Consider the following 11,931-nt stretch of genomic DNA (forward strand, 5'->3'; position numbering starts at 1 on the left):
CTGACACAAGAAAACATAAAATCTCTGATGTCTATTAAAACTGTTGGGGCGGCATTCCAAGACGTTTGAGTAAAGTAGCGAATATGCACTGCCTTGTTGGGCAACTGCCGTACCCTAACTCTCGGGTCATATTCCAAAACGTATCCTAACTGAACCCCTGTATGGTATCAGATCGGCAGCTGTTTTAATAAACGAGGACTTGTGCGAGGCTATAAACAGTTGTACTTCGTGGAATCCATCGTAATTTTAGCTTATTTTTTTAAAACTATGGAATTATAATGTGAAATAAAATATTTAATTTTGGTTGTACAAGAATAAACAATGAATTTTTGGACGTAGTTATGTTTGCTGTTTTTAAGATATTAGGGGGGGATTGTAATCGTAAAAGTTCCGTTTAAGTTCATTAAAAAGGAAAAAATACATATACAGTTATGGATCAAATCGGACAAAGATAGGACACCAAAAATCAGTGCCCTAAAAATAAGGGACTGGCTGTGTCCTATCATGCACTTGGAATATGGTTAGGGTACGGGTATTGCATATTCAACACCTAAACCCTAATTTTTGTGTCTTGGAATACGGCCCTTAGGGACACTGGCAGCGGGTACATGAGGTCTTGAGAAGGATAGATAGGGCAGGATTTCGGCTGAAAAAGTCAAAATGCAGGTTTGCTATACACAGTGTTGTGTTTTTGGGGTACAGAATTGATGAAGAAGGTTTGCATCCAACACAGGAGAAGATCGAAGCGATCCACAAGGCTTCAGAACCGACATCCCATAAAGAGCTTCAGTCATTTCTGGGTCTTTTAAACTTTTACGAGAGGTTCCTGAAGGATAAAGCTTCTGTACTAGAACCCCTTCAATGCTTATTGGATCATAGGACCCTTTGGAAATGGGCCCATGAACATAGTGAGGCGTTTGGCAAAGCGAAATAACTGTTGCAGTCGGATGTGGTGCTGACGTACTATGATCCACAAAATCATCTCATTCTCGCCTGTGATGCTTCGGAATATGGAGTGGGCGCAGTCTTGGCCCATGTAATGGAAGATGGGTGTGAGGCACCTATTGCTTTTGGATCACGAACCTTGCATAAGCAGGAAAGAAACTACTCACAACTGTATAAAGAAGTACTAGCTATTATGTTTGGAGTCACGAAATTCCACCAGTATGTGACAAGAAGACCATTTATTATTTTGAGCGACCATAAGCCCTTACTGCGCCTATTGGATCCCACTAAGCAAACACCAGACATACTGTCTCCCCGGATGTTCCGTTGGAGTTTGTGGCTACGACTACCAGCTAGTTAAAAAGGCAGGGACCAAGATTGGCCATGCTGATGCATTTAGTCGGTTGCCTATGCAGTCAGAGATGTTTAAAATTCCAGTAGTGGGTGATGTGTTGATGTTGGAAGAAATGTCAGACTTGCCAGTAAGAGCAGACAAAATAGCACAAGATACAGAAGAGGATCCTACATTGGCTCAAGTTAAACAAAACACTTGTATAGGTTGGCCAGAGGGAGATGTTGCAGAAGATCTTCGTCCATATGTTCGTCGTAAAGAACAATTGTTTGTCTACAAGGGATGCATCTTGTGGGGGAACCATGTGATTATTCCACCATCTTTAAGGTCACATTTGTTACAGGTACTGCATGCATCACATGATGGAGTTGTCAGGTCCAAGGCGTTAGCCCGCAGCTACATGTGAAGGCCTAAGATGGACAACGACATTGAAGCAATTGTTGGACAATGTGTGGAATGTCAGCAGCAATGCGCAAACCCCCCAAAAGTGAAAGAGGTTTCTTGGGTTGCAGAAACAAAACCATGGCAAAGAATACACATAGATATTTTTGGCCCCATTTCAAGGGCAAGTGTTCCTAATGGTTGTTGATGCATATTCCAGGTGGCCAGAAGTCAGGAGGGTGCAGTCTATGACCTCTACATCAGTCATCAGAGAACTTAGAGACATACTCAGCTCGCATGGCCTACCACATAATATAGTGAGTGACAATGGAACAGCTTTTGTGTTTGCATAAATGAAAATTTTTCTAACAAAGAATGGGATTTGTCTAATATGAACAAAATCTTTTCACCTATCTACAAACGGCCAGACTGAAAGAATGGTACAAACTATTAAAGGGAAACTTAAGAAACTTTCATTGTGTACAACTTTGGAACAGATACGCCCAAAGGCTTGCGAGGATCGTCAAACTTTGAACATCACTGAAACTGTGAGATGTTTTGATATTGGAGATCCAGTGCTGTACAGGAATCACAATGGGGCTAAAAAAAATGGCTGTTGGGCATCATCAAGGCAAAGGAAGGGCCCTTGACATATGTAGTGTCAAGTAGTAGTGGACAATAAAATATGCATCACACTGATCAGTTACTCCGAATAGCATGGCCACAAGTTGCGGAGGGTTATTCAAAAGGGGAGACGTCTAGCATCGCAGTCAATTCGGCTGGCCAGAGACAAGGGGATAATAGCAAGCAAGCAGTGCATAAGGATGTGGCAGTGGTACACTGGAAGCCTGGCTGTTCAGCTAAAGAGTCAAGACCAAGATCACCACCTCGAGAACAATCACCACCTCCTGAGGCTCAAAACTGGGAACCTTTCAGAGGTTTCGGAGAGTGTCCTTCAGCACTACCATCTCGAGTGCAGACACCATCTATAGGGGTAGAATAATCCGAAGACATGTTGGCATCCAGGATGAGAAATGGCTGTCGCTGGCAACAAGATAATGAGACACTTAGAACTTCAAAGAGAGTAACATGATTACCAAACAGACTAAATACTTTTGTAGTGTACTAAGTTAATGGGAAAGATATGTTATTTATTTAGGTTAAGATAATTTGTATGACAAGGTTGGCATTATCTGGGTTAAGATAGTTGTGTTGTCTGGTTGGTATTATGTATGTGACAATTGAACTGTAGCCATGTTTGTGAAAGAGAACCTACAATGTTAAGAGTTGTGTCTTTAATAAATTAAGACATGTGCAGAACATAATAGTCAGACTGTTGACAGTTCTTAGTTTATTATTTTTATTATTGTTTTAAAGATCTGTAATATAGATAACATGGACACTTAAACTGAAGTTGCATTCTATAGAATAGGCAGTTGCATGGTGCTTTTACAAGTACTAGTAGTTTTGGTAGTAAGGTCGTCAGTAATAAAACTGTTTCAGAGTCTCAATGTGAGTGTTGTCAGTGTGGTGTTCCAGTGGCCAGAACAGCCAGATTTAAACTGTTTTGCATTTGTGGTGATATTGGTTAGCAACCTCTTAGCAACCTTTTTGCATGAACATTGTTTAACCTTCGATATTACCTCTTATTCAAATCTATGTATTGATTCATGTAAATATCTAAGTCATGTTTTGTGCTTAATAAAGCCTTAGTTTCTGAAGATAAGGTTTATTATGTCGTGGATAGAGAAACAACTGACTTGGACCCAGCCGCCTGGGTCACATGTGGTCACGTTTTCCGCACGAAGTATGCAGAGCATGAGAACGACACGGGCTGAGATTCGCGAAGTAGTCGCACAGTGAATAATATCATTTCATGTAGGATGTACGGTTAACAATTAGTGATTAAATCGATACTTAACAGTGTTGGTTATATATATAATCTAGTGGAAGAGTACATGCACTACAGCAAGGGATGAATACTCAATACTTATAATTAGCCACGCAGGCGGGGTCGTTCCCTTTGCTGCACTAAGTCACACCACCGATATGTTCGTTGTATGCACAAGCTGACGTCGACCCAAGTGCCGCCTTGGCTTCCTACAGGCTGTTATGACGCGACGACGCCCCTCCTGCCAGTTATGCGTGTGCGGGCAGTGTAGCCATGGGTGGGGGGGGGGGGGCAGGCAAGGAGCGGGCACCCGGTGCATCAGTCGGCCGCGAGCGAGCAGAGCGATTAGATGTGCGAGTGTGCGTGGCGGAGTTGGAAGAACACGGCCATATAGCTCGAACCCCTCTAATCCAGAGCAGCCAGAGTACCTAGTACGCCACAGGGGCATAGCCTGGACGACGACAAGTGGTGCCAAACTAGTGTGGCCACAATCTTTACCCAGTGTAACGTACAAAAGTGCATAATTGCAGTGGCGTACAGAGTCGTAGGACCGTCCGTTAACCACGCAGGAAAAGGGTGGCATGGTGTAGAAGCAGGCGCGACAGGGCGGCGCGACAATGGGCGAGACCACGTCGTGTCCCACGCCGGGATCGGATCGCGAGGCGAGATAGCGAGCCACGGGAGGAGTGTCATACAACAGTGTCGAGTGTCGCCGCGTCTTCGCGTAAGAGCTTAGTGTGCGGGGGATAATATTCGAGCTCGCCGATGGGCTCTGCGGTATCGGGTGAAGAGTGACACCCTAAACTCCGATGTAAAAGGGACGGGAAGGAAAGGCAGGTGCGAGTGGTGCGGACTGGTTTTTACCGCGAAACCGGAAGGTGCGAAATTAGAGGACAGTGAAGTGTGCACCTGTCCGTGGAACACGACAGCGAAGCAGACAGGGACACGGGAAAGTCACAGACAATGCCACGGCCTTTCACCAATAGTGATGCGAGTGACAGAGAGTGCGATCATGTTGCCGGAATTATCGGGGGAAGAGCACGAGTGTCCGCGGTCGTACCTAGCTGCATCTCGGGACAAATTGGCGAGGGCACAGCGGGATAGTTGGGTGTCCAGAGTGAGTGGAGAACTGCGGGGCCGCGCACGGACTTGGTGGACATTCATCAGAGATTACCTCACGTCCTGGGAGGAATAGGTGCAGACATATTTGAGAGGCATTTCGACGGGCCACAGGCGCGGGCCAGCTGTCATCAGCAGCTGTACTGCACGTCACAGGCAGACGTCGAAGTCTTTATTTACAGTAAACTGCGTCTCTATCGCCGTTTGGGCAATGGAAAACCGCATAGCGAGATACTGTCACTCATCTGCCAGCAGCTGTCACCGGACTTGAAACCATTCCTGCGTGGCGCAACCAAATTGGAGCTGTCCGAGTTTGTCGAACGGGCAAGGGAGATTGAAGGCGACTTGTGTACCGCACAGGAAGTGAGGACGCCGTCACTCCCGAGACACGAGGTGCGTGTTCAGTGGCAGGTGGGACCAGAGGCCGCCTTGCCCTATGTGCCAACAACCTCTCTCACGTCACTCAAGGCCGCAACTCGAGGCCAGACCGAAAGAAGCCACACGGTGGGACGAACGCCGCACGGACAGAAGCACGAGTTACAGCAGGCCACTGCGGTGTCACTATTGCCCCTCTGAGCAATACCACTGGCACATGGACTGTCCGACATGGGAGCAGGTATGGAGGAAGATGGAGGTCGAAGTACACCTGCTGGGAAACTTCCGGTAGGGGTAGTGATCTAGCCGGCCACTGTCCCCAACACACCCGCCCGACTGACCAGCACCAGCCACCACCGGTGAACCGAGGTAAAGGTTGCCAACTAGCAACTCCATCCAGATTCATAGCAGATAGGAACGACCAGCCAGCGGACGTCAGCAGCGTGCCAGCGCTGGCAGCCGCCTGCGTCACATCACTGGAAGGCGCGACCAGATCCACCCAGTCGGCGGCGCCCCAACAAACCCTGCGACGAGTGGAGGCACACCTGCCCGCCTTGGACGGCAGGGTGACAACGAGGCCATGCTGATCCGGGTCCCGATGCTCCTGAATGGGCATCCTGTACATGCCCCTGTTGACACGGCGGCGAGTCACTTATTCATTTCCACCCATCTGGTGCCGGAGGGGGACCTGAAACTATACGACGGGACCGTCCTACTGGCCACCGAGGGGACCTGCGAGCCCACGGCTGGGTGCGCCCAGGTAACCATCGACGTATGTGACCAGTCTAGTCAGACGAGCACCCTGGTTGTGTGAGGACTCCGAGATGAGCTAATCCTGGGCCTACCATGGTTGGTCCAGGAAGATGCCACCATCGACATCCGGCAAGGTAGGCTGCACGTGGGTCACCAGAGTCATCGAACAATGTATGGCGTGGGTCGAGCGACTCCCGCCCTTCCCTCCAATCTGGTCCGACTGGAAGACATCGCCAATGACGTGCCCCCTGAGTACGTCTCCCTGTTCAAGGACATGCTGTCGCAGCATCCCCAAGTCTTCGCCACCACGGATATGCTGAGACAAAAGACGATGGCAGAGCACTCTATCCCGACCCAGCCCCATCAACCCGTCTTCGTGAAGCCCCATAGTTTTGGACCTGTCGAGCGGAAAGCCATTCAGGAGTAGATTGCGGAGATGCTCCAGGATGGGTTGATAGAGCCTAGTAAATCCCCCTATAATAGCCGAGTGGTTATGGCCACCAAGAAAGACGGTTCTCTCCGCTTCTATGTGAACTTTAAGCCCATAAACTTGGTGACTATTCCCGCACCCCCAACCATCATAAACATTGCAGATGCCCTTGCGGTGCTGGGGGATGCCACCTTATTCACATAATTGGACCTAAAGAGCGGCTAGCAGGTCACAGTCAAACCCAAGGACAGCCCCAAAACAGCCTTCACTGTCCAGGATGGCCGCAGATTCCAGTTCTGCACCACGCCGTTTGGGCTGATCGACACCCCCACGATGTTTCAGACCATGATAATCCGCTCTCCTGGACGGGTTCATGGGCGAATTTGTCACAGCCTACCTGGACGATGTGATCGTCTGGTCCAAGTGGTGGGAGGACTACGCGCGACACCTCGTGATGGTCCTCGAACGGGTAGCCAGGCATGGCCTAATTTGTGCGCCCCATAAGTGCTACAGGCACTACCTCGAAGGCAAAGAGTTCACCCTGAAGACGGACAAACAATGCCTCAGATGGCTGAATACCATGCAGGGGTGTAAGTTCAAATTTACTAGGTGGGTCATGACCCTCTATAACTACGCCTTCCAAGTTGAGCATGTGCCAGGGAAGGCGAACCAGCTCGCTGATGAGCTTTCCCTGCATCCTGACCCGACCAATGTGTATGAGAATTAAGGGTCCTGGGAGGACCTGGTCCCACCTTAGGGCCATTCCTCCTCCATAGGGGAGTCGTCCGGGTAAGCGGCCCTGTATACGGTGACACACCTGCCCAAGAACCCCAGCCCCAAACAAGTAGACACCCTAGCCGACCTCATCAGTGTGGTTCAGCAGGTGCAGCAGGGAGACGCTGCCACCCAGGACACTGTGGAGGTGTGTGGCACCCAGATGTTGCCGTACCAGAGGGTATAACCAATAGGGTCCTGCAGAGTAGAGCACCTGCAGACATGGAGTAATAGCGAATCTATGTACCGGAGAGGGTTCGAACTGCCATCCTCGCGTACTTCCACGACCACCAGCTCGCGGGGCACCCCAGCACGGAGCAGATAGCAGAGGCGCTGCGCACCAAATTCCACTGGCTGGGGTTGACCCGGGACATCAGGGAGTACGTGGTGTCGGACACCGCCCCACGTTGACGGGCCACTTTCTATCGGACCCACTTTGTAATATCACTTTCTATGTAACACCACAACTTCAACTTTGCTATCGATACGTATCAAAGTTGAAAAGTCAAAGCCCATAGAAACCAACACCTACTTCTAACTTATAATTGGTTGGTTTAATGTAATATTTAAATGTATTCTGAATATTAAAATTTGAGAATAGTGTAATATATTGCTTCTGTATTCTAGGGCGCCAATTAACCTTCATAAACTGTATATCACTGACCTGTCCAGCCAAACCTAACATGAAATATAAATATTAACTTTGTTAGATCTATATTTATAACGAATATCTGACCAGGTTTCATTACAAAAATATGAATATAAATTCCTGCATCATAGTCGATCAGTCGTCGGGCGTGTTCTTTACATTACAGACTTGTTCAAGACAATAGCGGCGACTTCTCTTCAAAGACAATTGTGGTACCTACCATTTCTTGTAGAGTGCAGTTAAATTGTTGTAATTCAAATTTTGTCAGCTACTTCTTGAAGTTCTCCGTCGAATTAGAATTAAACGTCTTTGTAGTTCATCAGCCATATGCAGAGATCTCACTTTATCTTTAAGGGTCCCTCAAACGCAAAAAGTGGCCCTAAGTACCGTGCAAGAACCTCCCTTCTACTTCACTTCATCACGGCACCCTAGATTTCAAGTGAAGGAAGCTGTCATACTTTAGGCCGCCCGATCCGAGCCTTAAGGGACCCTAAATTAAGATGGCGGTCATTATTTGAAAAAAATAACTCATTTAATTAAACTTCTACTGTAATATAAAGAGGAATTGGGCTTGCGCTGCTTGTAAATAATGATAATTATTTAAAATGAATGTGTAGGAAGAGTTTTGTTGCATATGCGACTCTTTTAAATATTCTAGTGTTAAAACAACTTATCCCATATCCACCCAGACCATCTTTGTTTACATTTTGAAGTGCTTACTTTATTTACTAGAAAATAGCCGTTTCGTAAGTGATTTCTAAACATTATTGTGTGTTCTTAGAGTAAATAAAGTACTGTGTGAGTTTATATTTGCTCTGATGGATGACCCGAGATTGTTTGACGAAGAATATTTAGATTTTATTCAACGGGTCGAAAATAGAGAAAACCATCATCCCCGACGGTATTTACGTGATGGTCAAAATCCTTGCGAATTCTTCTCCGACATCGAATTCGTCAAACGTTTTCGATTTTCTAAACAGATTGTGATGGACACTATTGTGCCTCTTGTTGCTGCCGACAACAATGATAGGAGAGGATTGCCATTGCCACCAGTTCTTAAAGTTGTAATAGCCTTGCGATTTTATGGCAGCAATAGTTTTCAGGTATGTACATACAACATTATTTTAGTGTGTGTTTAATTGCCCAATTAAATTTTAACTCAATGGGTAATTTGGCGGAGTAGATTTGCTGGATAATAATTATGTATATTAATAAAAGGTAGGTTGTGTCAGCTATTGTAATAATATTTTTAAAAAGTAGTGAAAGATATATTAATTTAATCGATGTGATTTATTAATTCCAAAAAACCTTATTGTTCATCTAGTTTTCCTGAAGCCACTACTTTGTACAATTACTTTTTTTTTATGTACAGTATGAGTAATCTCATGTGTTTCCCTTGCAGAATGTATGTGGTGACCTATGCCATGTCAATCAAGCAACAGTGTCAAGGATTGTAAAGGTAATGCAATGTTAACACATGTAAGATAATTTTATGTGAGTAGTTTAATGAATTTTGGTAAAATTCTAGTTTAACCCCGTTTTCTTTAAAAAAAAAAAAAAAAAAGATTAAAATGTCAAACAAATGTAATTTAGTGCTATTAAAACTCCTCTATATTTTTCAAAATCCTGACATAAGAAATACCTAATAGTTTCAGAGAAATTACCGTTAATTGTTTACATTAGAAAGCCTAGTTGATTACTGATTTAAACAATATCTTGCTAGACTTAAATAACCATCCTCAGTAGTTTATAGTATATTTAAATTAGCTAACCTAACCTACTAATTGTATTTATAATAAAGCCTACCTAGCCTAGACTGCCATTATCTCTTATTTCAATTTCAAAGCATTTGTAACATATCGTACCTAACCTAAGTTAGTTTCTTACTCAGCCTTTATTTTATTATTTTATTTTTGCAGGGACTTAAGTTTTACCTATATTTAAGTAGTGGAATATATATACCTACTTTTTGAAAAAAAACTGACTAATCTGGTAACTTTGTAATAGGTTGTTTCTGCACAATTGGCCGAGCACCTTTTGGAGTATGTTTATTTTCCTGGACGGCAGCAACTTCAAGAATACCATAGGCAGTTCTATGTAAATGGTGGCTTTCCTGGTGTAACTGGGTGCATAGACTGCACTCACATTGGCATTAGAAGCCCTGGTGGCCAGTTTGCAGAACTCTACCGTAATAGGAAGGGTTACATGTCTCTCAATGTTCAGGTATGTTTTCTGAGATATTTATTATAGTACTGTTATTGAAAAAAGATGGAACGATGATAATAAATATCTATGACAGTTTTTTGAAACTGGTATTTACTTGCAATTTTAACAGTATGCAAATATGGTGTTTGTCCATTTTTTTTATAGGTTGTCTCAGGTCCTAACCTTGAGATTCTTGATATTGTGACAAGGTGGCCTGGCAGTACACATGACTCAAGGATTTTCAGCAACAGCCGGGTGATGACTCGTTTTGAAAATAGAGTTCTGCCAGGAGTACTGCTGGGAGACAATGGCTATCCTCAACTGCATTTTCTTTTTACTCCAATACTGGTGCCAAATACAGTTGAGGAAACTCGCTACAATGTAGCCCACAAGCGGACCCGGAATACAGTAGAAAGACTGTTTGGAGTATGGAAGCGGAGGTTCTCATGCTTGGGACACAAGCTACGCTCAAGTCTCCATACTACCAGCAGGGTCATCGCTGCATGTGCTGTTTTGCATAATATAGCTGTTGCACGTGGTGAGCCACTGCCACCTCCTCCAGCTGACGAGGAGCACTTCATGCCTGCTGTTCCTGTTGCAAATGCGGCACCACGAAATAATCGTGGAGTTGAAGTGCGTGCAGATTTTATTCAGCGAAACTTTTTCTGAATTTCGTTGATTTATTTTGAGTAGATTGAAAACCCTGTCTTACCACCAATGTTATTTTTTAATCAACATGTAATCACAAAAGCAAACGGCGTAGAATCTATACTAATATTATAAAACTGAAGAGTTTGTTTGTTTGGACGCGCTAATCTCAGGAACCACTGGTCCGAATTGAAAAATTATTTCAGTGTTGGATAGTACATTTATTGAGGAAGGCTATAGGCTATATTATATTATCAATAACATTAGGGATTCTTACTAAAAGTCCAATTTAGAATCAAATGTGTTGGAGGGGGTTAGATACAACATGCAGTACACGTACGAAGTGTGTGTTGACAATGCCGCAGGCGCTAGAAGTTTATTTCCTATTGCATATTAACATTGTTGCCACGCACTAGATGCCTTATCATTCTTAATTTTCCCATACAAGTAAAAAACACCCGTGTGATATTAACAACGAAGCAATCAGTACCGTCATAAGAGTTTTTTAGTATTTAAATACTTTTTATCACTTTAAATCACAAACCTAAACTATTGTTTTTTTTCCTCTCTCTGTGTTTAATTTGATTTTTTTATTAACATTTTTTTTTCAAGTATATACATTTTACAGACTTGAAACTTCACAGTAATGTTCCTTATGTTACGCAGGATGACATTTTCCGAAAATTAGATCCCATGGGTGGTTAAAACCAGGAAACAGTGGGTACTTTGTCTGCATGAGAACAAGATTTTGCATTGTTGATGCCTTCTGCATCTCCATGGCAACGGGCATCGCGCGGCAGTGGTGTACCCACAAGGAGGGGCATGTATAATGAGTGGCGCAAGAGTGATCTGCCTGTAGACTGCCGTAGCGAAGTACGGGTACATCAGTTGTACGTTGCGTGCACGAGTCGGGAAACCATCGGTGCTATTCATTTTCTCTCCGGTACATTATACAGCATTGTAATAAATTTTCACTGAATTTTTTTTACAATTACTGTAAATGGGAGCTGTGGCTTAATTTTTTTCCATTAGTATAGCCGTGCGAAGCCGGGTCGGGCAGCTAGTTTTAAACATAATTCCTTAAGTTATTTTTAATATAATGCGTTGTTTGCTTTGTAGTGACATGGTAATAGGCCTCCTGGGGAACTCGCCATGTAAAATAAAGAGTAACGAGTTGAGTGCTGTACCTCCGGATGTTTACCACCCATGGTAGACCTCTAGGGTCTAACACTTGTGGTAGATATCCAAGGTGATTTGGAAACTGGCACAGACAGGTAAGTAGTGCCTTTTTTGTTTCATTTTTGCTACTTATTGTGTATCTATGCTTCTTAAAGGTATTCCTAGAATGAATGTGTTTGTAGCACAAGGAATTTTAACCTTGCTGCATTATACATTCAAAGATGCTTTAA

General features: G+C 44.3%; 1 protein-coding gene across 1 annotated transcript; it reads left to right on the top strand.

The window, feature by feature from the left end:
- Positions 1-8,487: 8,487 nt before the first annotated feature.
- On the top strand, positions 8,488-10,770 carry LOC134536032 (putative nuclease HARBI1). Its single transcript, XM_063375548.1, has 4 exons — positions 8,488-8,772; positions 9,072-9,128; positions 9,677-9,892; positions 10,040-10,770. Exons 1-4 carry the CDS (start codon positions 8,488-8,490, stop codon positions 10,541-10,543), a joined length of 1,062 nt encoding a protein of 353 aa, XP_063231618.1. The 3' UTR covers positions 10,544-10,770.
- Positions 10,771-11,931: the final 1,161 nt, after the last annotated feature.

This window comes from Bacillus rossius, chromosome 1 (genome assembly GCF_032445375.1).
Source record: "Bacillus rossius redtenbacheri isolate Brsri chromosome 1, Brsri_v3, whole genome shotgun sequence".
In the NCBI taxonomy this organism is placed as follows: Eukaryota; Metazoa; Arthropoda; class Insecta; order Phasmatodea; family Bacillidae; genus Bacillus; species Bacillus rossius.